The 27,662-nt window shown below is 31.8% G+C and overlaps 1 protein-coding gene and 1 pseudogene across 1 annotated transcript; both read left to right on the forward strand.

Moving 5' to 3' along the window:
* Positions 1-12,060: 12,060 nt before the first annotated feature.
* Positions 12,061-16,850, forward strand: LOC132750481 (uncharacterized). Its single transcript, XM_060740477.1, has 4 exons — positions 12,061-12,187; positions 13,232-13,369; positions 15,396-15,777; positions 16,844-16,850. The coding sequence occupies exons 2-4, from the start codon at positions 13,339-13,341 to the stop codon at positions 16,848-16,850; spliced, it is 420 nt and encodes a 139-aa protein (XP_060596460.1). The 5' UTR covers positions 12,061-12,187; positions 13,232-13,338.
* Positions 16,791-26,760, forward strand: LOC132750488 (uncharacterized; annotated as a pseudogene).
* Positions 26,761-27,662: the final 902 nt, after the last annotated feature.

Below are 27,662 nucleotides of genomic sequence, written 5' to 3' on the forward strand. Positions count from 1 at the left end.
ATCGACTTCACACATACTGTCTGTCATCATGTCTGTGATACTGTATACGAAATAACGCTGATAGTGTTATTTACTTTATAATTAACACTTCTTTCCCTGATTTGCATACATTTATATATATAGGTTTGATTACGAAACATCTATAATATTTCCAGACAATTGGCATCAGGGTGGTTCACTAAAAAGACGATTACGCCACACTTCACTCACCCCACACACCACAACCAGAAAAAAAAACACTTTTATTTCACAAAATCGGTTTATTCTTAGTACCCCCCCCCCGCCCCCAACAAAATGATAATATCTAAATTTTACATCTTTGAAATAGGAGCAAATTGGTCAGGGAGCCATCCCCAGTGTACTTTGCTTATTCAGTTCAGTTTGAATGGTATGCAACTACCAATAAATTGTGTTAGTTAATTATAAGTTCAGCCTTCATAAACACTATAGTATAAAGTTCAGAAGCACCTGCTGAAAAATTGTCCTATTGATCGTTATGTTCGTTTATACCAATAAAGCAGCATGTCTCCAGACTGGTCAGCTGTCAAAAGTTACTAAATGCCCATATAGCTGAATCATTATGTTAGTTTCTTTTACAATGTTGCGCTCGGTGACACTACTTTTGCGATAGGCTTTTCACATTAAGTATCATCAAACATTTTCTAAATTCATTAACAAAACAGTATAAAACAAATGTTTGCCCTTTCTGAAGATGAAGAAATGTATTAATGTCACAGGCTAAACGTTTCATTAAATTACAAACTTTATATTAAGTATATGTTTTAACAGTATATTGACGCGAACAATAGTAACAGTTTATCTATTCCTTAAAAAGCTTGGCCATTTCTTCTCATAATTGATTATATATAGCGATACAAAATATTTATTTCTTTTTCTTTCATCGTTCATTTATTCGTAGTCAGCTTCCGTTATAATTACTTTCAGTTATACTGCTTTGCAAATGTACATATATATACGAAATATACCATTTAGTTTTGTATTTTAACCAATAGTATGTTTGGATTGAAGGAACTTGAATCATTAGCACCTTTGATTTGCCATATCCTGATAACTGCGAGTACATACATCTATAATGCATGACTACAATATAACTAAACCTCGGGAATACTTTTACGTCGTCCATGCTAAAACATCATTATTTACTCGTTATTTACTCAAAAAAAAGAACTAAGATATAATATTTAATTACTTGTTATCATTACATATCGTATATCAAAATTACAGTTTGGCACATTAGATATTGTCTTGCATACTTGACTTTGCTCATATTGAGTCATATGTCTTGTGAATGTTACGCATGGTTTATCATCAAAAACCCATATAAATTGTATACATAGGAATACAAGTTTGCTTCTTTAAAAAGAAGCATGCGAGAGGTATTTTTGCTGCTGTAGAAGATTTGTTTAATTTGAAAATATTTGGGGATATTATATGGCATAAAAGACACAATGACTGGTTATAAATTACAATTATTAAACAAAATAGAATTTATTATATTGCAATTAAAGTTTGTTTTACACTTCATCTTTTTTAATGTTTTAAAAGATTATATGCCGGAAACATGGACTTTTTTTCTTGGCGCATTAGGGATACTTTTTCTACAAAAAAAATGTAAAATTACTTAATGTAAATTAAATGATATATATCATTTAAAATTTGTATTTTAAATTCAGTTCCCTTTGTAGAAAAAGTATATAATTCTATATTAAAAGTAGTATCAAAATAAAAGTTTCTAGTAAAGTTCAATAAGCAAATTTTCGGTCACTGTTTTGTTAAATATAATGAAGCATTTCCTCTACATTTTCCAAAACGGGTATAAAGTATTATAATCAAACAATTTTAGTCCAGGGTTTGCATAAAAAATGTTAATATCACTTGATTGGAATAAACAGTATATATACTGTTATATACTGTTATACTGTTATATACTGTTTATAAGAATAAACAGTATATAAAGCTGCATGCCTCAAACCACAATATTAGAAGAAAATCAAACTTGAGGTAAAATTTGTGCCATTTGCGCCAAAAAATCTCCCTTTGCGTTATTTAGACATACCGGTTCAATACACGGTTCACTCGGTCATATAACTAACCACTCTACCACGGAGGCGGTATATAATGTACATGGTGATATTGTAGCTATAATGTTTACCAGAACATGAAATAGTATAGAAAACAATACGGTAATTGATTTATACAGTTTAAAAGATTCAACGGAATGAAACAAAACATCAACGTAGTGTTAAGTAACGTAAATAAATGATATTTTCCGATTTTTCTATGTACCGATTTGTTCACTTCGATGTTAATTTTTCGTTAAAGTTAAGCCGTATTTTGAAACGGGGCATGCGCAAAACAATTTTTGTAGACTGCTCCTAATGATTTTACGCTTAAAATGAGATTCATTCACTGCAATCAGATACGCAAAAATGGATGCCGCCAGCAATCAGTCTGAACACTATGGAGAGGTCTGATGACCTCTCCAATAACCCAGTCTCAGTCTTTGTGAATGACGAAACATCGATGGTGACAACACTGTTATATCAATACAAATCACTTACTTACATCACACATCTGGGTTTTTCATTGACAACATATCATTACTTGAACACTTGTCATCCCGTCATACCAAAAACAATTTCAATTCCATTACGGTGTCAAAACCTTGTATATGATATTTGGAAAGAAAACAGCATTGGACATACTTTTCTATACAATATGAGAGTTATTTTCAGTTTTTGTCAGTGTTTCTATTAAAGGCAATAAAATCAGACAATTTATTTACAAAAAATAAGTGCCACAATAGCGGGAAACAAATGCAGTATATAAAGATTTTATTCAAGTAAATTCCAGAAGGTAATAGACCCAGGAGGACAATATATTTACAAGTAATCGACATATTAACATAAAATGAATACATGCATAAAGAAATCAGCAGTTAAGTACATGATTAACATTTAACATTATTATCTGCTTAACTACATCCGAAGTAAATGTTAGCATACAAATATTTCATTTCTATATAAAGCAATGCACATTATTATAAATTTTCTTGATACAATAACATGTGATAATTTTATATATTCACTAGTACAAATAGAATAGTAGCAAAATGTGTGATTGTCGTATCTAAGTATAATTTCGGTAACTACTACCAGATGAGCTTGTCAAAATATGATAATTAAGGAGTCTCTATAAAATCAATCCGTAGATCCTAGTTACCTCTATCTTGACGTTCGAGAGTATCAAGATAAAATGTGAAAGATCCATAGAAAACATATTACAAAGTATACTCAATATCAAAAATTTAAAATGATTTATGTGAAGGAAAATGAAGCCTTGTTACAAAAACGAAACACAAGACTTCTGATAGCAAATATGATGATCGTTAAATACAAAACGGTTTGATAGTTAATTAATAAACCTTTGTATGTGAGATTCAAATAATAACAATGATAAATGCATGATACAATTCATGTCTGAATATTAAAAAGTATGCTTGTTCTTATTTCGAAAGCTTTATTGACAAAAATACTCAGATTTCTTATTATTTTCAAGTTCTCAGAATTAAATAGTTCTGTTAATTTTAACATATTTGGACGTCTCCAATAATAACAAGATATATACTTCTTTCGTATGAGATTAAACATTGCACATTCTAAAACAAAATGATATTCATCTTCTATGACATTGCAATTGTAACATATTCTTTCATTCAAAGGGGTGCATGTAGGTTTCGTCCATCTTCCCATTTCTATATTCAATGTATAAGACGATACCCTTAATTTTGAAATAAATATGCGATACTTTCTAATGTTAATTAAGCTTAAGTATGGCTGTAGTTGAAAATTTAAAATGCACCTATAAAAAGAGCTCTACTAGAAATTTGAAGTCTACTATCCCAATTCTGTAAAAATTGATCTTTAATTCTTTGCTGCACTAGATTCAAAAATACGTTTGTGTTTCCAACAGTTTGAAAAAGCCATGCATCATAAAAACAAATATTTCGAAGTAAATTTTTACAAGAGAACACCAGTTTTTGTGATTAGGATTATTGTCTATATCTTCTTTTAACATAAGGTACACTTTTCTAACATATTTATTATCATTTAGATTCACAATTTTTAACCAGAATTTAATTATGTTGAAATATCTTCTATTTTGAAAAGAAAGCCTACCCAGTTCACCATAAATGAAATCGTTTTGAGTCGTTTTCTTAACACCTAACATATTTTTACAGAACTGCATGTGCAACCTTTCAATAGATTTCCCAGGTATAAAACCCCAAACCTCGGAACTATAATTAAGAATAGGAGAAACAAGTTTGTCAAAAAGTTATAACCTATGTTTAACAGATATATCTGTAAATTTAAATAAATACTTATTCATCTAAATATTGCCTTTGTGGCCTGTCCAGCAAGCGTACTTTGAGCTTCAGAGAAAGAACTACCGGTTGTAAAAACAATATCCAAGTAAGTGAACTTACTAACAATTTCAACAGGATTACCATTATAACTATAAACGAAATACATAAATATATACAAGTACATAATGGCAAATAGTTATATTACATTCCAAGGATGATAGTTATATATAGATACAATTAGGTGAGAGAAAATTACATATATTAAGGTAACACATTAAGTATGATAAATAGATCAAATTGAATATTTACACCTTCCATAATCGAATCATCCTATGTGTAACAAATAAAATATTTTTACATATATATCTGTAATGTTCCCAGTGTCTAAGAACCAAAGAGTTAAAAGGACTTAACAATCCACAGAATAAAAAGGTAGGCTGAGAGACAAAAAAGTTTATTTCACTTAAGTTATCACAAACACAAAATATTTCGGTAGATATCAGAAAAAAAGACTAGCTCCTGTGCGTCTGGCCGTTGGTCCATATGGCTGGGTCGTATAAGGGTTGCGTTCGTTGAACGCCGCCTTTCCTTGTTGATCTTGTTTATCATTTTTTTTTTTTGCATCAATATTAAGACGGAATTAACTCTTGCAACACAAATACTAAAATCTTGAAGAAGTGTGCTCCCTCGGAAGCACTTATCACAACAAAATTGTATGAAAATTGCAGACTCGGTTTGATTGGGTCTGTACATGAGAGATATTGATAATGTGCAACAATCCTCACGCCCCTTAGCACCGGCTTTAGTGGTACAAAAAGATATCAGACATGGTTAATATAGTAAATAAACAGTACAGGGTTTAGTTGATCAGGCTGACATATTGATTTAATCTCCTTTTATGTAATTTGATTATTTCTTTGTATAAACGAATGAACACGTTTATGAGAATATTATGATATTTTCACATAAATATTTATACTCTATCTATAGCTATCTTTATGGCTGCTCTCTGTTTTTATGAAGTTGTTATTATTATAGATGGTGGGAGTCTCGATTGGACTTAACCTAATGTTAGAGTTATGGTCAGCTTTCACGTATTGACTATAAGTTACACAAAAATTTACACAGTTTACGTTACAGAAAGAGCATCGAAACACGAGGCTATCTGATTTGTACGGGTTTCAATCCCCGACAAACAGTGCCGTAACTGGTTTGCATGTTAATGCACGCCACCTCGAACAAATTAGATAGCCTCGCATTTCGATGCTGTTTCCATTATATGTCTATCTAGAATAAGAACTTTCGTTGACAATGATAGTATTTTTGATGAGTTCTTGTAACGTAAAATCGTCAAAGTCAGCTTTATTTAAGTCATACACGCAATAGAAAAATAAATAATTTTCTATGCAAGAACGATGGTTATTTTGCGTGGAGCGACTAATTTTGTATTGTGTTGCACAACAGCTTGACATTTCGAACTTGTATTTATCAGTCATATGCAAGTAATGGATGAGCAGATTCTTTAGATCAATGGGAACAGCACGAAAAAGTTGAAAAACCCAGACGTGGCTTAATCGATTATGATCATCAGATACAATAGAAAATGCAACAATTCTCAAGCCCCAGCCCCCAGCACCGACTTCAAGGCGGTGTTCAATCCTCAACATGAAACATCATAGAATCAATGATGAAGAATAACTAGTAAATTTAACAAACCAGACAATTCTTTTCTTTTTTTACGAAAATGAATTTTCTTCATAAATATCTTCACTTCCTGGAACTAAAATAATTCAAAATGAACATGTTTTTTACCAGCTATACCTCCAAAACAGGTTCACTGAGAATACATTGCATTAACTTAACACAAGGATAGGTCGATGATAAACCTGTTTTACACAACACACAGGCTTTTGTTTGTGATACTGTTGTGAGAAATTGGCCTTACACTAAATCTTTCGTTGCAAAAGAAACTGGAAAGTCCATAGTAGAGTTTAATGTTCAACGTCAATTGCCGACCACTGAAATCGCTCCAATTTTTAACTCCACCCTAAGTATTTTAAACAACATTCTATATAGACTGGAGGCGTTACAGCAGGGTCAAATGTGGTTAAAAACTAAGTAAGTTTGATTTTATTAAGTGAACATTTGAACAATTAAGAACCAAAGGTCTTTGCCTAACGGCCGCTTCCCCAATGTTCTTAGCAAATATTTAACGTTTACTTAGTGATCTGTTTTTCATGGGTAGGGAATTACAAGCATTATTCTTCAATCCAGATGCTTTGGTATGATTGTTATCACAATAAAATAGATAAGCCTGCCAGTAAAAGACAGCTAGAGTTATATAACTTCAGGACAATGATGATGATGTTATATAATGATAATAATATAAAGGAACCTTCATTTTTACTTAATGAACACAATTTGTTTGTTTGTTTGCTTTGGGTTTTTCGTCACATCGACACAGTATAGGTCATATCGCAACGTTCCAGCTTTACTGGTGGAGGAAGACCTCAGGTGCCCTTCCGCGTATTATTTCAGGCACGAACGGGCACCTGAGTAGAAGAAAAAAATGAATTTAAAAAGAATAGTATGGTATTTTCAATTCTAAAATAAATATATACAAATATGTACAAATGTCAAACAAAGAAATATTACAAAAAAAAAGAAATAGCAAAAAGCACATGAAAACTATTCCAAACTAAAAAATGATTATGGTAGTCTTTTTTCATATTTTATACCATCTTTGAAAAAAATGATGTACATATATATATAAGAAAGGACTTAATATGTTTTGTGCCACTCTTTAAGCTTATACTGTCAATGTATAGATTCTAGAAGACAGAATACTGTGGAATTCGAACAATGAATTATACGTATTACTTTTTCTCATACCAGTATGAATTGTAAAACATGTTTTAAATTCCATCTGAGTAAAAATTGCTCAATGCTTTCATGTTATTAATTGCTATTCAATGTGGTATGGTGTACTTGTATAAACTGGCACTATTTTTTTGTTAAACGAACTGTAGCAAAATGCATGCTTCTTTTTCCTTTAGGACTTTGGATTGAAATGCTTTTTCCATTCGTTTTATGTCTTCATACTATGTTTTCTACCCACACAAGTTCGTTGACTTTACTTGTCGTAAGACAAACTTCAAATCACTTTTATCATTGCACGTGTGTGTCAAAGAAATATCTATTTGCTATGGTTCTTCCCCAGCAAACATTGTATATGATTTATTTTGCTGAAAATGTGAATTTATCGTCCATTTATATCATGTAGCGTCTGTCCTTGGCAACAATTAATTGCAAGTCATTGCATGATGCATCATGACGTAATTTTGTTACAAGTTTGCTGACATGACAAAACCATAATGTTAATGGTTATATAATCTATTACCGACTAGTCATTCTCGTATACACTGTGTGGGCTTACTGTTAAGCCTTTCTAGTCTGAATGTTGTTGTTTATTGATGCTTAACTGAATATTACAATATAACTGACTGTTATTGTTTGTTTGCTTTGTTTTGCTTTTCTTGTTGTTGTTTTGACTGATCTCGGGAGTAACAAACATAAAAAACACCAGAGGTCAAAACCACCTCATTTGCTGGAGCTTAGAGATACATAGACTCAAATAAATCAAACTCATTTAGTCACCTTATACGATACCGCAGGGATAAACTGTGGCTGCAATTCGATGCATCAACGGCTAAATTTTCTGCTTTGACAAATAAAAATTCAAGCTGAAAGTCTTGAAATGGGGAAAAAAAAGAAATCAAAATTGATAACAATCCATGCATGAACATGTAAAAAGAATATATATATATATATATATATATATATATATATATATATATATATATATATATATATATATATATATATATATATATATATATATATATATATATATATATATATATATATATATATATATATATATATAATATATATAGGTTTGTGAAAAATATTTGCATCTACAAAATACCTTTCAAAAACACTGGATCCAAAGAAGGATACAAGAACGTGGAAAAAAACAATAAATTTGGAGAAAATAAACGTTCATACAGTGCTAAAGTATAAATACCCAAGTACTTTCGGCGAATTATGCCTTCATCAGGGTTGTATTACATGTATAATGTGCACACACTCAATACGTGTGTACTGTATAGTATCAAAAATTGAACTGAAACACAGTCGCTAGAAAGCTGATAAAAATACAACGATTATGAATAGACCGTTATTGAATGGACATTGTGTAAGTCTGGGTGATATGTGAGCACAAATGGAATTTTATTTTGTGTAGAACCACTAGATTGATGTTTGTACTCTAGTAAGTCCTTCCTGTTCTTGCTGTCTGCATTTAAGATCGCGTTTGCAATGTCTTGTTCCTTGTATCCTCGCTTTCTAAGATGTTCAGACAGTTCTTTTGCTCTGATATAGAACGTGCTGGGATTTGAACAGATTCCCAGCACGTTCTATATCAGAGCAAATTTGTGCTCACATATCACCCAGACTTACCTAACACTAGAGCCATTATTGACAAACATTGGCCAATTATTGAGTCTTCACAGAAACTTAACAAGATGTTCCCAACTTAACCAACCATTACATATAGGAGACCTAAAAGGCTCAGGGATATACTTGTTCGAGCCCAACTGAGACCAATAATGACAGATAAAGAAGGTCAGTCCGGACCATGTGGCACACCAAGATGCCAAACCTGTGCTGGCATGCTCCTTACAAAAACATTCTCTTCAAAAATAGGGGCCAAAACATCTCTCAAAGACATAATGAATTGTAAAACGGCTTACGTTATTTATCTTATTTCTTGCAAAGTGTGTAACAAACGATATGTCGGTGAAACCAAACTTCCATTAAATAAACGAATGAACTTACACCGCTCTGTCTGGAAAACGCGAAAATTTAACAGATCCCCAGTTGCCGAACATTTTCACCTTGAGGGACACAGTTTTAAAGACGTGTCCCTCTGTTGTATTGAACATAACACAAAGTGGTCAGATATAACACGGAAATCACGCGAGACATACTGGATTCGCCGACTGAAGAACTATCACTAAAAGTGATTCATACCCAAACTGACACATTTTGTTATATATCATTGTGAGATGTTGTAATTAGCAAGGTCGTGTCTAGCTTAACACCGATAGTACATGTACGAATTGTTAGTTTTATCGTATCGTCAAAATACTATATACTGTACCACAGAAAAAACTTTTAATATTTCTTTTGTAGAAAGTTTTTCTTTGCTTTTTTACCTGAAACCGAGCTGATAAAAACATGTAATCAGATATAATTAATTTACCAATTAATTGAATATTAGACTCTTCCTTAACTGGCAATTGCCTAGCTAGAATTGGCATTTATAATATACATATAGTTTTTCCATTGTTACAAAACCAATATAGTAATCTCCCTTAAAAAGTATCATACAAGATCGGCGGATTTGTCTCCCTTTGCAAAATTATTCAATTTAGCAGTGAGCAAGAGAGTTTTGTCCCTTACACCAAAACTTAAAAAGTGAGACCCTGTTACATATGTGTATTTCCCTTATTTCTGGTACAAGAAATGTACAGTTCTTAGAATATGCTCACTTAGATTTCTACTGTAGAAAAAATATATAAATATAATTTGGACACCCGAATGTGCAAAAACATTACTGAAGCATAACATTTCATTCAAATTGTGACTAAATAACAAAACTAAATTACGAATATAAATTAAAACAATTAAAAGCAAACATAAATAGTTGTAGAACAAGACATAATGTTTGTGACAGATATATTGCCCGGATATATTGCCATTTGATGTCAAATGTAATTTGACATCAAATGGCAAAATATCCGTCATAAAGTCCTAAATTATTTCAAAACTTACCTTTATAATATCCGTTCTTACGCGTCCAAGAAAACAATACTGTTTTTAATTTATATGGTACTCAAAAAGAGAAAAAGTGAAAAGGGATAAAATATTCAAAGACAATATGGAGGATTAAATATGATAGACTTGCTAATTTTCATTAACTCGATTAAATCAAGTAGGATCAAAAAATAACCATGGATTGTAGAAAGAAATAATAAAGATAGATTTACAAAAAATAGGTGGAATCGGTTTATTAAAAAGTAATCTAAACACAAACGATATGCAGAAATTAAAATAAATTGAAAATACTTAAAAGTCACTTTCTTAATATAATTATTTATGTTCCCTTTGCTACACCACGGTCGTCTCGGGCACACTTAATTGTATCATTTTTCTTACATGCATGCCCATTATGTGAAGTAAATGATTGCCAGCCATTACTCTAGAATTAAGTAGGCCCAGTAGAAGTTGGTACAAAGTTTTAACATTAAATTCTTACTTTACATGTTAAATCGGTATTTATTTTCTTTACAAGATACAAGAAACTTTATTACATATTACAAGAAACGTTAGCTAATAAGCTATATACCGACAATAACAAAGGCATAACACATATTTACTGAGATATAACAGATCTGATTATAAAAAAAATATAAATCTAGCAGCATCTTTACTGATTTATGATCTCTTATACTGAATGATAAAGGTTAATATTAAGACACCCGCACACTTGTGCACACTGGTACGGTGGCACAAAGGTGACATGTGTGCGTTTTTATTTATCTCGTGGCCACGAGATACTATATCGTGGCCACGAGTTACTAAGTCGTGTCCACGAGATAGCTAACTCGTGGCCACGAGATACTATGTCGTGGCCACGAGTTACTAAGTCTTGGCCACGAGAAAGCTAACTCGTGGCCACGAGATACTATGTCGTGGCCACGAGTTACTTAGTCGTGGCCACGAGATAGCTAACTCGTGGCCACGAGATACTATGTCGTGGCCACGAGATACTAAGTCGAGGCCACGAGATAGCTAAGTCGTGGCCACGAGATAGCTAACTCGTGGCCACGAGATAGTTATCCAATCAGAATACACCTTACATACATGAATATTGTTATTCAAAAGGGCTGAAGGCAGAAACTTTTTTATTTTACGATATTTTCATTAGGATTGACATAGACAAGGTAAGCATTGCTTAAATTTATTCCCAAACGTACATAATAAATACTTAATTAGAGTAAGTTATTAACCACCGACTGTTTAGAAGAAAACAACTTCACAACATAATTATAGCATTAAAATAATCCGTCGTTTACACAAGTTATGAACTGACAGACGTCTCATCATGAACAATTTCGGACAATAGAAATAAAGTTTGTAATTACACTGGCGGCTCCATGACTTAAATTGGTTTATAGAGGGTTTACAAATTTCGACTAAAAATGCATCTGTCTGACAAGGTAAGCATTGATAACATGATGTGTTATTGAATTAATTGTCCCCATCAATTTGCACTTGGTGTTTTTATTTTATTTCTTCATTAAGCAGACAGTTTTTTTGGTCTTGACACCTGTCATCAAATATTGCCTGCAAAAATCACGCAGTTCAGATATCTGATTGGCCCAAAGAATTGTAAATATACGTCACTTGGGTACACTTTGACATCAGAAGTGTCTTTGTATCGTAGTTGACCTCAGAGGAAAAAAGACATTACATAAATTTTATGTGGATATATCTAGATAAAGGTTTGAAGTTTGGCAATCTCCTGGATTAGACCCCTGTGTAAACTTGTATGTAATACACCAACATATAAACGTTGAATTTGCTTCTATACTTTCTAGCAAACATGGAACCATTTTTGCGGGAACGTGGTGACTAGGTCAAGATGTAATTAACATGATGATCGCAGACAAGGTACTTTTTTTAAATTTTATTTCAATGTTTGACATTATCATGTTCACCGAACATATTTCTTGATGGATTATTTTCTACTGCTGTTGATAATTAGAAACATAACGTTATGCTGTTGATTATGACTGTATGTCTGCAAACCCCATATCTATGCTTCTTTCAAATAACATCTTATCAAACTTTGAAAGTGACCAGTGTAAAATGGTTAAACAAATTTGTGTGTAATCACACCAGAGTTTGGGGGCATCTCAAAACATTAGTAAATCAAGCTATTCAAAATTAATACCTGCATCCTTTTTATTCTTATAAATAAAAAGGCACTTTAAAAAGTTAACCAATACAGTAAAACCCCCCAATTAAGACCATCATCGGGACTGGACCAAATTAAGTGGTCTTAATTGAAGGTGGTCTTAATTGTGGGTATGCCTATCATTGCTTACATATGACCATTGTCTATGTTAGTCATTTTGTATTAATAGCAAACAACAATTGTATCTTAACCTACAAATACAATACATGTTATAATATTTTATCAGATGAGAGCAAACAATTTTTTTCAGAAGAAATTTAATAAATGGTGTGATTTCAGTATCATTTATATACATCACCTATCATATAAGAAATTACTTCTTCATAAAATAAATGTGCTGAAAGCAACATTAACCGACAGTGCATGACTATAAATTTTACTTTCACACATATTTTTTTACAATAATCTTATAATAACAGTTTTTGACACCTTGTAAAATCAAGTGTCATGCCTAAGAGCACTCAAGCAGATAATAACAACACATCTGTGATCTTGGTAGATGTTGACTTTAAAATAAGTGGTCTCAATAGTGAGTTCAAATAAAGAATAAATCAAAGAACTGGGACCGAATGTGGTGGTCTTAAAAAAGTAGATAACCAGGGTGCTCTTAATTCTGGAGTCTGTAACTATTGACATAAGGAACAGAAAATTCCATTCTTTTAAAAATGGTCTTGATAGTGGGGTGGTCTTAAATCTGTGTTGGTCTTACGTAGGGATTCTACTGTATATGTTTTCAGATTGATTGTGATATTCTGACGCAGATGACTGATGAACAACTCAAGCATTATATACCAGCGTACGGTGATCGCATTGCAGTAATGGTTTTGCATCCAGCCAGGTCCAAATGACAAAGAAATCAACAGACTCAGAGCCAGGTTTATTGCCGTTGTTTTTTTCTAGCAAGTTTGTGTTAAGCTTGGCTGCTGTGATGTTGATTAGCTGATATTAAATAATTCTGAAAAAAAAGTAAATAATTTTGTTTCCTGGTAGGGACATTGTCGGCCAGTAGATAAACTCTAGTCACAATGTAACCATGACACTTCATGTAAAATCATAGTCTGATAAATAAGGAATAAGCAATGGTTTATATCTAGTATTGACAATGCATCTGATCAGTAGATGACTCTTAAGGATTTTAAGGTCAAAATAGGTCAATAATCAGGGTCACAATGACGCCGATTCCAAACAATAACTTGAGAAAGAATAATCCATATGTTTTGTTACTTGATAGAGACATAGCCAGAGCTGCATAAGTACTCAGGGTGTAGTACTTAAGTACCAGTACCAGTACTTGGCAAATTATGCAGTACCATTACCAGTTTACATTTTAAACACAACCGTCTTTTATTGACTTTCACACCTCTGTTCAATTTATACCAAAGTAAATAACAACTTTTTATGGTGCTAACAGTATCACTTGAAATAGGATTATTTAGAAATAGAAGCAATTAATCAGTGATTATTTTGCTCTTTTACTAGTAAATACAAAGTAATAAAAGATTTTAATTAGGATATTTTAGGGTAAAGAGTTATTGAGTCTGTTTATCTCAATTTAATTTTTACTTAAAGTCTTTGGTGCTTTTTTAGGATGAACACTATGTTAACATTTGAAGGAATATTGCAGCAAATTATCTATAGAATTGATAACTAACTTTTTCACAAAAATAAAATAATGTAATTTACAGCTTTGATGCTATTTTTATCAAAACCAAAAGTACTGCCTAGTAATGCAGTAGCAGTACCACTTTTTAAGATAGTAATGCAGTACCTGTATAAGTGAGTAGCAAAATTTTGTAAGAGTAATTCAGTATCAGTACCAGTACTTGCAAAATCTCTGCAGTACCAGTAATGCATCTCTGGACCCTTAGTGGCCAGTATAAAACTGTATTGATATTAATGCCATTAGGTCAGAGGGCATTGAGTCAACAGAAACACATCATGTAAAATTCTTATGGTATCAATAACTGAGAATAGATAAGCCATACTTGGTAGGAATATTGCTCAAAGCAAGTAGATGACCAATAGTTATTTTCAGGTAATAAGATCAAATTTCAGTGTCAAACTGTAACTTGTGAATACATGCCTCTGTGACAGGTAGTTGTAGAAGTATCATGGGCATCATTGTACTATGGCACTTTTCTAGTTAACTAAGAAAAATCATATATACAGTGTAATATGATTAAGTAACAAGTGCGCTTGACTTGGTATCTTAAGCGCACCATTTAGTAACTCTTGCCCAAGCCACAATATCAAGAGTGTGTAACTCTTAATTTTCTAGTGCCAACATTAAGTAACTTGTGGCACAACATAGTATCTTGTGCTCACCACTTAATTATCTGTAAGCACGACTTAGTAACTCGTGTGCAGACTTAGTAACTATGTCGTGATAAAGATAAATAACAACGCATACATGTCACCTATTTGTACGGTGGCACAAAGGTGACATGTGTGTGTTTTTATTTATCTCTATGACAAGTTCAAAGTGAATATCTTTATTATTTTCAAAGATTAATGTTTCATGTAAAAGTAAGCTGTTAAGTTTAAAAAATTCATAATATATAATATAGTGTATTCTGATTGGTTAATTATCTCATGGCCACGACTTATAGCTATCTCGTGGCCATAACTTAGCTACATTGTATCTCGTGGCCACAACTTAGTAACTGATATGGCCACGAGATGGTATCTCGTGGCCAAGAGATAAATAAAAACACACACATGTCACCTTTGTGCCACCGTAAGTAAGGGACTTTACTAGGCTTTGATTGACTGTGTGACTTAGTAGTGTTTAGTAGAAAAAAACATTGCCCAGGTTTAAACTGTTTTCATAATGCACACAGAAATGTATGTGAGTAATATTAGCAATTATAATCATATTGACTATACTTTTTAACATTTTAGGTAGTTCATTCCAAAACATTGCCATAAGAGGCAGGAAAAGGACTTTGGGTAATATAAACGCTGCAAAGGCGACCTGGAGATTAGAGATGGGCTTGCTACACCAACATGCTGATGGACAAAGTTATAAACAAGTGAGATTCCGGTCTGGTGGTGGAACAAGGAATCTAAATGTCTTGAAGATATGTACAATTAAAGACATCCTAACGATTGCTGTTGATACATTTTTTCCGGATGAAAATTCAAAACTTGGACCCTTGTCTGCCATGGAGGCCGAAATTAGAGACTTCAAAGGGGATACTCTAGACTACAGTAAAAAAGTAGAAACTGTATACAATGAAGCAAAAATGAAATTGCTCAGATTATACTTACTGGGATCCTACATGTTTACCGGACAATCAGTTTACCGGACAAAATCTATTCCTGTCAAATAAGGCTTTAACTTTGCTTCGATTAAAAAAATCATCCGGTCCTAATCGTACAAACACTTTCTATTTCAAAGTAAATAACAACAAAACCACTCTCAGGTTAATTTTGTTGATTCAGTTCTTTATTTACTAACATGCCCTTATGTTAACTAGTTATTCCATGACCTGGTCATGCGGGGGAATAATCTGTTCTGCGCATTCCCGAATATTGAGGCCCTTAATGGGTTATTTTAGATAGGTTTTACTTTTAATTCTTCTCAACGTTATCTCAGGAGACAATCGTAACATATTTTAATGATAAAAAGTAATTTTAAATTTCGTTTAAACAATATCTCGTTGTTGTCTTTTACAAAGAAATGCAAATTAAAAAACATATACGGAAACGGGTTACGCCCATGGGAGGAAACTCTACATGGAATGTACAAAAAATAGACTTTATGGCTTTTGCAACATGCTACATGATGACCAAAAGGAAACTGTATGAGAAAGAACAGAATTACATTTGAATATCAAAATGTGTCATACGTTTAAGGATCATTTAAGGATCATGAAGAATCAATACGTTAATTGAGTTAATAGTGTTAATTTCAATTACACCCCTACATACATTGGCCTCTTCTTAACAAGCATGACTGCCGTGTCTATTTTAGTGACATACTGGGTTTTTCCAGCATCTTAACTTTGCCATTCAATAGTCGTAGTTTCCTTTCTTAGTTTTAAGACTTCAAAAAATTTTGAAACACAATGTCCGGTAAATTGAGTTGTTTACACGATTTTTCCCTCTTTTAAGGCCCTACTTTAAAGACACTTTTCTACGGTTAAATGTATAATTTTATGTTTGATAAAGAAATGCTTACGTATATTAAGAACTCACAATTATTTGGGTAAAATTTCATTCTTTTTTATTATTTTAACTAAAAGTAACAGCGAAAAAACATCATATTTTGTCCGGTAATATGTAGGATCCCAGTATACACTTCATACAAGAAAACTGAAAGAACAGAGGTAAACATTTACTTATAGAGATTGAACTTCTTTAAAAAAAAATTTGGGACACCATTTTCCTGAAGCGGTGAATTGGTATATAAATATTTTAATGTCATATTAAAAATATATATTATTTGTGGTTAAATAAACAAATATTCAGAGCACATATTAAATGGGTGTTCAATCATCTTCACTCAGTTAAAATAAATCATAACAGTGTGAAACATGATAGGGTAATCATAATTAAATTACATTGATTTTTGTATTTTCTGTTCGTAAGATCAGTAAATACATAGCTAACATGGGAAACTTTTGTTAAAATTTGATTCCTGGTTTGCTTTAAATTTTGATCTTGAAGTTACATTTGCTTGGATATCAATTATATGCAAAAATGGTAATGCTAAATTTCATTAATTACATATTTCAAAGCCAATGAAAAAGGTATTATATGATATATTCTAGACAATGTATTGCTTTACTTTCTGATTTTCTGAATTTTATTTGATACAAAATGGCACAAAATCTTTATGATAAAACAACAGATCTTTTAAATTCCATGATGACTTAGTCAGTTTAAATTGTATTTCAAAAGTTCTGACTGAAATGGACCACAGAAAGAGCTTATTTTGAAATTTCATTTCGAACAATTAATGTAGAGAAATATGAATAAGGTTTGATCATGAATTACCTCCCTTCATTTCAATTAAAATGAAATTTTCAAGCTTAATGAGTAACATATATTATAGCTTAAAGTGTCATAACCTTGACATTGAACCTATTTTAACTGGTAAAATATAGCTGTAGGTTTTTGTTACTTCATACTTTTTTGTAGTGTCATACTCTTACTTTTTGTCAATGTTTTCTTTTTTCTTTGATCTAGGCCTTCAGATTATTATCCATTTTTATCTAAACAATTGTATATTTGACACAATCTTGTTTTTTCTGGGTCATATTCTTTATACTGTATGAATAACGATAGTAAGGTTAATACCGTTTAATAGGTAAAATTTTAGAATATTTTAATACATTTACCTTATTTTATTATAATGATGTTGACAGTGATAATTCTTTCACTAAACATATTCATTTTAACCATTTGTTATTAAGATTTGTCTGTTTATTCTTGTTATAATGTTTCTTGTCACAGCAAGTTTTTTAATTTATTATAGATTATTATTATAAATTAAATATTATATTATTATTTTAAGTTTTTATAAAAAAAGGAAACAAAAGTTACGTTTTACTCAATATTAAAGCTGTATGCTTGTAAATGAGCAAAAGTATTTCATGAAAATCACTATTGAGAAAAATGTACTAAAATTTTAAGAAAGGTAGAAAAATTCCAGATCCATCAGTTATATTTTACATGCAATGTGCGGTTTAAGACTGATTTTGCATTATTTTATCTCCCTATTTCTAATGCATTACTAACGCAGTAAGGGCTTTCTTTTTTGCATATGATTACCACTTTTTTGTAATTTTCTTGGATTGTAAGTGCTGATTGAAATATGCAAATTACTATTTTTGTTCATGAAAATTGATATAAATCTGGAGGCATGCTGCTGTAAAGATTGAAATTAGATGTTAAAAATTAGATATATTTCATTAATTAATAATATGGTCAATATCTATAACTCTGTAGCTAAGTTGTGTCAAATGCAGTATCTTCATCAAATATTTTCATGAGTAGTATTTTAATTATTTTATCATTATTAGATCTCAAAAACATCCCTTGAAACCGTGACTGATACAGTGACATGTGCACCTTCTTCAACAGTACAAATAATACTTCAGAAGACTTTGTATCATCTGGAACACCAACTGTGCAATTCCGACTTCCAAGTCCGAGAAGTTCATCCTTGGTATATGACATATACTTATTATTATTTTGCGCAAGTCATTTACATTATCTATACATTAAATAAAAACTGGCCTTAGTTGGTCTCAAGTGAGGATGAGGTCACAAGATCACAGTGACATTTTATTTATAAACACATTGTAATTGTATATTCACAAAAATAATTGGGTGGATTTTAAGCAAAGTTTGTAACAATGATCTAATTAAAACCTAGTGTTGGTCCAATGTGAGAATAATGTCAAGGTCAGATGTCAATTTCACATATACATGGCTTTGAAATCTTTTTTTTTGTGGTCAATAACTGAAAAACTATTTAACTTAGGGTAACTTCAAAAATATTGATCTTGATTTGAAGAGAACCTCTATTTTGGATCACTGTCCACAATGTTAAATAGGTTTAAACATTTTAATAAATTGAAGACAAAAAACACTAGATGCTGTGTGACAAGATCCAAGTGGGATTTAAATATAAAATAATATTTTGTTGTATGTTTTTTTTTTTATTAGAATCATCCAGATCATATAAAATAATTGATGCTAATCTGTTAAAAATGTTTAAGTAATACTTACATTTGGTTTATCTATTTAAAGGATCAATGCAGTAATTCAGAAGAGACATTGCCTGATATAGATATAATTACTCCAAAAAAGATAATCCCGAAGAGGAAGTCTTTAAAGTTAAAGGTAAGTTCAATTATTATACATAGGTAATAGAGTGTCGCAAGCACAAGTCAATGTTTTTGTTCTATTTGATTATTTCAATAAAACATGATATGCATCTGAAAAATAATATTGACCAAGACTACAGTTGAGATAAATCACATTCTCTAGTGGACCTCAGAGTACTACCATTTGACAAATTAAAGCCCTTGGGTTAAAATTGGCTCCTTCTATGGGTCTTGGGTTTTTTCCTATATACATATCTAGTAGATTTTAAAAATTCTTTTTCTTAAAACTGCAAGGCCAAGAGCTTAGATATTTTGCATAACATTCTCTTATGGACCTTTACCAAGTTGTTCAAATTATAACATTGGGGTCACAAATAGACCTACCCAAGGGGGTCATAGGTTTTCCCTATATACATATAGGTAAAACTAAAAAAAATCTTCTTCAAAACTACTAGAGCTAAGTCTTAGAAATTTGTCATGAATCAATTGTCTATCCGAACTCTTAGGCTCTACTAAGTTCTACCTGGAGTTAAAGTTGGCTCTGTCCTGCTACTCATGGTGTTTCTTTATATGTTTATAATAAAAGTTAAAAAAAAATGCTGAAACTACAAAGCTACAGCTTAGATATTTTGCATAAAACACTGCCTGTATCAAGATTGGACCTCTATCAAGATTTTTCGAATTAATGCTTTAAGGTTTAAATTGGCTCTATTCCGGAGGTGATGGTCATTGTATCTCTTTACAAACAGTGACTTAAAAAGCAATCACTGACTTTCCTAAACTACCAGTGTTAACTTAGCAACTTTTGACTTTCCATAGCAACATTGACTTCCAAAGTAACCTTTGAATTCTTTTAACTAATAGTGACTTCCACAGCAACCATTGACTTTCCTTAGCAACTAGTATAATGTCAATAGCAACCTTGGACTTTCCACAGCAACCAGTGACTGCCATAGCAACCACTGTATTTCTTTTATCCAAAACAACCAGTGACTTCCATAGCAACCATTGTTTTTCTTTTACTTTGATATAAGTTAATCTTGATTTTGATATTATATCTCATTTTCATTTATAGTATTACTATTATTTGTTATATGTTATGTAGAGCCATTGTAATTGGGTTAGTGATCATGACACTCTTGTTATCTTCTTCAGACTTCTGGTCCAAGTAGAGATGAATGTATAGCTCTCTCAGATTCAGGTGATGATGATTTAACAGCAGCAATCGAGGCCAGTTTGGATGACATGTGAGTTGATATTTTTATCCAAACCATATCTGTTGCCATTAACTGTTCTAGCATCTAGGGCAATTTGTTGAGGTGAAGATTCACCCATTGTAAACTCCTACCCTTTTTATAACAAGTAATCAGTAATGTTTGTCTCAGTTATAAATACATACCAATAATTGCCATAAGCAACATGATTAATATTTATTAAATACAATGCTCAGAGTATAGATTAGATATTCTGCATGCAGTATTATCTTGTGGTATTCTTCAAAAGTTACATACCGGGTTAAAAATGTTCCAACGTTGGGGTCACTTTGTTTACATAGGCTTATTTAGTAAATATGTCTATCTAGTAACTCATACTTTGGGCACTTTAAACCTGAAATGCCTTAGGCGGATTAAGCCTAGTAGATAGGCGGAATTTCTGCCTTTTTCAGGGCGGAAGTTTTCGTACGGGTTGTGGCCACAACATAGTATCTCATGCGCACAAGATAAATAAAAACACTGTACCTTAGATTTATTTGTCTAGCATCTGGGTTTCCATGATTATTTTACATGTTGCACCTATAATGATTTGAAAATCGTTATATTGTTTTAATTTTCTTCTTTGTTACTATATTAATTGTTTTTTTGAAAATTGTTTTCACATTAATTTTCTCCTTTGTTACTATAAATGTTAAATACTTAAAAACTTGAAATAATTGTTCTTTGCCACCACTCACATCATGTATGACAATGTTCATAAGTCTAGGATCGTTATTTCAAAAGTTTTGTCTTCTTTAGTTTAAGAATTTTGGTTTTAAAAATGTTATATTCTGGTAACAACCAGGGATATGTCAGTCCATCTACCTGTCCCTAAAAAACTGTTTCCTGGGATCACTTTTAAAGAACTTGGAACTTTTCCAAAAATTTTACTTAAAATAGAGAAAAATTGAAAGATATAAGTTATACATATCCATTCTGAGAAAATTGGATCTTTTGATTATTTGATGTATGAACATAATTTTCTTACTGGACAGGGAAACTTAACAAATTACTATGATACAAACTTAGAACTCAAAAAATTTAAGTTAATTCATGTCTTCCTGGACAATGTAATAATTGAAGGGACATTGCCCTTTTGAATGTTGCTTGGGTTCTAACCTGGTAGAAGACTTTTGTATTGCTTGCAATACAATGATAATTTCTTGTTATACCTGTTTTTCAGTGGAGATCCTAAAGACCTTTTATCCAGATTAGCCTCACAGATTGACCATAATGGTTGTGCTAACCTGATCAATGTTGACAGACATGACATTTTAGATGGAGCCAGGAGAGGATTTCAGCGCAAAAATTCAAGAATGTGTGCAAACTAAGTGTAAAGTTTTCAGGGGAATATGGAATAGATGATGGGGGTCCAAGCAGGGAATTTATGCGACTGACATTAAGAGCAATAAGAGACTCGCCCATTTTTGAAGGCAGTGACAATGATAAGATGATATGCCCTGATTTGCCAAGTAAGTTGAAAGATACCAAATTATATTGTATATAAATGTCTTTAAAATAACCCTATGTAACTCTGATAAACCAACAAATAATTTTCATCAATTTGAGTGTAATACTTTATGTCATGGTATCAAGTGTTCTCAACATAAAAAACACCAGTAACATTATAAAATGTCTTGAACTAAATAAAAATTCTGTATAAGCTTTTATTGACAATTTACCTCTTAAAAAAATTCATATTCTTTGCTTTTACTTTTTGATGTGTTAAAAATCTTTACTGTTGTACCTAATAAGTTCAATGTTATGTCTATTTTAGACAGTAATATTGTCAAGTACATTTGACTTTCAGAATAAAATGTATCTTTTGATGGATTATATTTTTATTATACCACCACAGCATCTTCCTCTGTGTGTGTGTGATAAAATGTACATAATAATTTTAACTTAAAACATCAATGATTTTTGATATGTATATAATAAAAACCTTCAAAGTACTTTGAATACAGAAACTGCAAGAGCTGAGATATTAAGCATGAAATGTTGTTTAGTGTACAGCAACCAAGTTTGTTCAAATTATGGTCTTTGGGTCATTATTGACCCCAACCCAAGGGTCATTGTTTTCATTATAAGTACATGTATATAGGAAAAACTTGTTAAACAAATGCAATCTTGCTCCTTCCTTTATTAGTGGCATACTATACAAAGAAGTGGCATTGCATTTCATAAATGTAGCCTTGTTTAGTGTGAAAATGCGAAAATATTTCATTGATTTTGTAAGATCAAGGCACTCTTCACAAAATTATTTATAGCAGATTTAAAGAATACAATAATAAATGATAATTATTTGTGAATACAAATAATATAAAAAATGGTAATGTCAGTTTTTTCCTGGTATATTTGATTGATGGGCTTTCATCTGTATGTTTCTAAAAACATACTTGAAAAGTGTACAAATTGTCAACATTTTAACACCTTAAATAATTATGATCAAGTTAAAATTTCTTAAGACATTAAAACTTATTATGGATACCATTTTTTTGGTTGTGGTATTTCACTAATATCCAAAAATAATAAAAATTTTAATTAAGCACCAAGATCCCTTTAGGTCTTTTTTTATGTTAAATGTTATATTTACAGGTGAAGAAAGAGGGGATTATATGTTATTTGGGTGGATGATGGCATATTTCATCGTTCATAGAAGACCTTGTCCCACTTTCTTTTCCGGCTTAATGTACAATTTGATAGCAGGTGTATCTTGCAAGCCTAGCATATCCGATGTTACTGATTTAAAGACTAGAGCACAGCTGAAAATGGTTTGTTTTAAGCTATTTAATTTTTACCTCACCTGTCAGGAATTACCAAGGTGAAAATTTGTGATCAGTCAATGTCTGGCTTCTGTTGTTCATATGTGTGTGAGTCAACAATTTCTTTAAATGACATCTCCTAATAAATCATTTAGTCATTTACACCCAAACTTATCAGGAATGTTCCTTGGATAGATTCTACAAAAATGTTGAAGTTGCTCCTTGGGTCAAAGGGTTAGGATTTCAAAATTTTACTTAGGCCTATATCTGGATTTTTTTTTTTTTTTTTTCCAAAATCATAAAGCCAGTATCCTTGATATTTTGTCTGTGGCATCATGTAATGGTCCTTAATGAAAATTGTTGAAATTATGCCCCTAGAATTCAAGGCGCCATGCAGCCCTTTTTAAAAATCTTCATCTCCAAAACTCAAGATAAGAGCTTAGATATTTGGTTCAAATCATCATCAAGTGGACCGTTACCAAAGTTGTACAAATTAAGAACCCAAGGTTTTGTTTTACATAGGCTAAATTTTAAACTTTAAAAATCTTCTCACTCACTCACTCACTCACTCACTCACTCACTCACACACTCACTCACTCACTCACTCACTCACACACTCACTCACTCACTTTGGTCACCTTTCGTTTCAGTAATATTTATGTACAAGTATGTAAACTCTATCTATTTCATCTAAAAATAATGACTGTCAGGGTATAGGAATTTTGTTCAGAAAATTAAAAATTACTGCATAACATTGAAGAGAAATATTAGAGGAAGTAGAAAATTCATTTGGAATTAAACATTTTTGTGCCAAAAATATTACTGAGTGAGTGTATGGCAATCATGTATTTTAATTGCAAGGTGAATACTTCAGCTGACCATTCCATTAAACTCAGAATTTTCAATCACCAATTTCATTACACATGACTATCAGATGGTATTTGTCATTTGGATGGTCAATAAATGGCTTCTCCTGTCAGTTAGTTCTTCAGTGCTTTAAAACCCTTTGTTTCAATGTTTTTATTCATGATTTAGAATTTTCTTTAAAAGTTGTACCTAATAGCATTATTACTTTACTTCTATCTTTACACATTCACAGATACAGGAGGCTGAGGACTTAAGGTCTATAAAACTTCCAGACATACTACTCCAAATAGTGGATTTTGTTGGGGGAATGTCACTGATACATACTAATAAAAGGGAAAAATTACTGGAGGCACTTTTAGAGTGCATTGTTATTACAAGAATAAAAGGAGTTTTGACGCAGTAAGTTAAAAAAAGTATTAAGTACAATCATACAGACTGCCTATTTTTCAACATCCAAATATGATATTTTACATATGACTTAATTTTGGGCACACTATTACTTATTTATGATTTAACCTAAACAAGGAATATGGTTTTACTTTGTAGTAGATTCTGTTAAGTAGATGTTTAGACACTCTGTTGTTAAGAGGTTAGCAAGGCGTGCCATATTTCAATATGTGTCTTTTTATTTTTAAATGATCAGTGGTAATTTTTAAATATTTAATCTACTACTGATATTATTTTTTTATTAGATTTTTTTTATTATCCAGTTCATATAAATAAATACATTGCATACATTATACAAATTTACAAACATAATTATTACAGATTTTTTATTGCAAGAATAAACAATGGTTCTATTAGTTAAAAAACTTTTACAGATATTTATACCAAATTTTGCAGGTTCCTTGATGGTCTTTCATATTTAGGTGTACTGCGGACAGTCCGAGAGTGCCCAGGCACAATGTTTTCATTGTTCTCCCTAACGCAGCTGTCCAGCAAAAGCAGAAGACATAGAGGGCATGTTTAAGATAATGTTTTCAGAGGAGGGAAGTAACCAATATGTACAAGAATTAAGAACACAGTCTCATTGGAGAGATTTCTTGCAAGACCTTGAAGGTTTTTATTTTGTGATAAATTATTGTTAAGGTTTGATGCTTTTTGTATGTAATATTTGATAACCCTAAGTATATTAAGAATACCAGTGATGCATTTAGTGCTAAAATAGCACTTATCTAGGGACAAAAGGTCAAGATTCTGTTAAATCAAGTCTTCTTAAATCTCTGGTCCCAAGGATTCATAACTTACAAATTTATAGCCAGTGGTAGAAAAAACTGTGAAATTGCAATTATTTGACTTTCAAGGTCTGGGCTATTATGAGTCAAGGTGAAATTATATTTGATCTTAATTGTAATTGATGAGTGAAGGTCACTACCTGAAGGTAGGAAGGATTGTGTCCATGTATAAATAAGTTATAGCCAATTACAGAAAAAAAATCAAGCATAATTCAAACATTTGACTTTTGAAGGTCACAGTCATTTATGATAAAAGGTCAAAGTCAGTCTGGTTATCTTGACAGACTTGGAAGGGTTGTTGTTTTCAAAGTATGAGGTCAATCAACTGAGAATTAAAAAAAAACATATGACCAACATTTCAGTTTTTGGATGGCAACAACAACCACAGCTTGACTGTAGTAATAATGCCTTTTTTCTTTAAAAATCTAGCTAAAGAGTGTAAAAGAGAAATAAGGCTGAAATGTCTTGTTCAGTTTGGCCTTAGCTTCTTGATATTGATCCTAATAATTCTTATAAGTACTCTGATGAGCAGCATAGGATTTTGTTTCATTGTGTTTATTTTTTAATTCTTGCAGACAAACCACATTGACTACAAAGTTTGTTACAGTTTTTGACTGGCCTAGATATGTTACCAATGCTTGGTTTTGACCCATCTCCAGAACTGAAATTCAGTCATCCTGATGTCAACAATCCACATGATGGCACACCCTATGCTAACACATGCAGTAATTCGTTAACAATTCCAGTCCTTCAATGTTATGAGATCTACGTGGATAGGATGAATATGGCCCTAACATTTGGAACTTTCTTTACAAATGAATAGAGCATTACAACTGGCATTAAATGTATTGTTCTATGAATATTCGTAATGAACACTAACAAAGTAAAATAAGTTACAACATCAAAATAGTCAGTTTTAAATATGCTCATATCATAATTGCTTGAAAATTTTAAACCTAAGCCAAAGAAAAAAACTAGGTCATTATTGTGGACTAAAAAAATATCTTGCGACCAATTGTAACGTTATGATTTTGGGAAATCTTAATGATATCTAATGAAGCGTCTTGCTAAGTGTTTCGATTTTTTCGAGACAATTTTCATCATTATTTCCTCTAACTAAATGACATTTTTAATTGGCATGATATCTTAGTGAAGGTGCACTGAATGTTTAATGCCTTATTTTATGCTTAAAGCCTTTGCTCATTCGGATGGTCCTTGTCTTAAGCATAACTAATACACAACTGAAGGAATGTGAATGAAAATTAAAATATAGATATATGGCGATAAGAAGAAGTGCATTGCACAATATACAGTTGAGTTCACACTAAACTTCCCACCCTTGTGCACTACTAGTGCACTAGAGCTGAACTAGAAGTGCACACCGTGTGCACTTCTAGTGCACTAGACCATATGACCAGGCTGGCCAGGGAAGGTGACACCTAAGTGGTTTATTGGATAATTGTATATCAATTGATAGGGGACATCTATTGTTAAGCTGCTGTAAGAAAAAAAAACTTTGGGAATATATGGCCTACGCTGTTGTCAGAGCGGACAATTTCCTTCCCGTGGCTGTTGAACATATATATGTTATAATATTGTTTATTTTAAAGGTATTTTTAATGGACTTTAAATACATTTTGCTTGTCTATATTGACATGAATATAAAAATAAAACGCATTTTTTTGTTAAAATAATCTTTATTTCGTCAATACATTTCTGCAGCGGTAAAATAATTGTAAATTATTGGTTTTACAATCAAGGACACATTTAATTAAGGGCAGCATTGATTAAAGATTTTTTATTGACAGTTTGTTCATCTTAAGCAGCGGCGGCAATGATTAAAGGCGGTTTAATGTCACCTTTGTGAAATAATGATTCTAAAAAGTTCCGATCTTTAACAGTTGTTGTTAAGAGTAAAAATTGTCATCTTTAATAAGAATGGTTATAGATTTTTTATACGCAATGGCGGCTATGATTAAGGGTCGTATAATGTCACGTTCTGCTCTGTGAAAAGACGGGAGGGGAATTGTCCGCTCTGCCAAAATAACGGGAGGGGAATTGTCCGTCCTATAAAATTAACGAGAGGGGAAAAGTCCACCCTATTAAAATAACGAGAGGGGAAATGTCCGGGTTGTGAAAATAATATGGAAGGGGAATCGTCCGGGAGGGGGATTGTCCGGGATTCATTCATGGATATAAATAAGTAAAT

The sequence above is a fragment of the Ruditapes philippinarum genome, unplaced genomic scaffold, assembly GCF_026571515.1.
Source record: "Ruditapes philippinarum isolate M1 unplaced genomic scaffold, ASM2657151v2 ctg4814_1_1_1_1, whole genome shotgun sequence".
NCBI classification, from domain to species: Eukaryota; Metazoa; Mollusca; class Bivalvia; order Venerida; family Veneridae; genus Ruditapes; species Ruditapes philippinarum.

Excerpts from the sequence above, each read along its gene's own strand:
- LOC132750481 (XM_060740477.1), top strand. The coding sequence starts at position 13,339 with ATGACAAAGAAATCAACAGACTCAGAGCCAG. Across the intron at positions 13,370-15,395 it reads ATCAACAGACTCAGAGCCAG|GTAGTTCATTCCAAAACATT; the intron begins GTTTATTGCCGT and ends TTAACATTTTAG.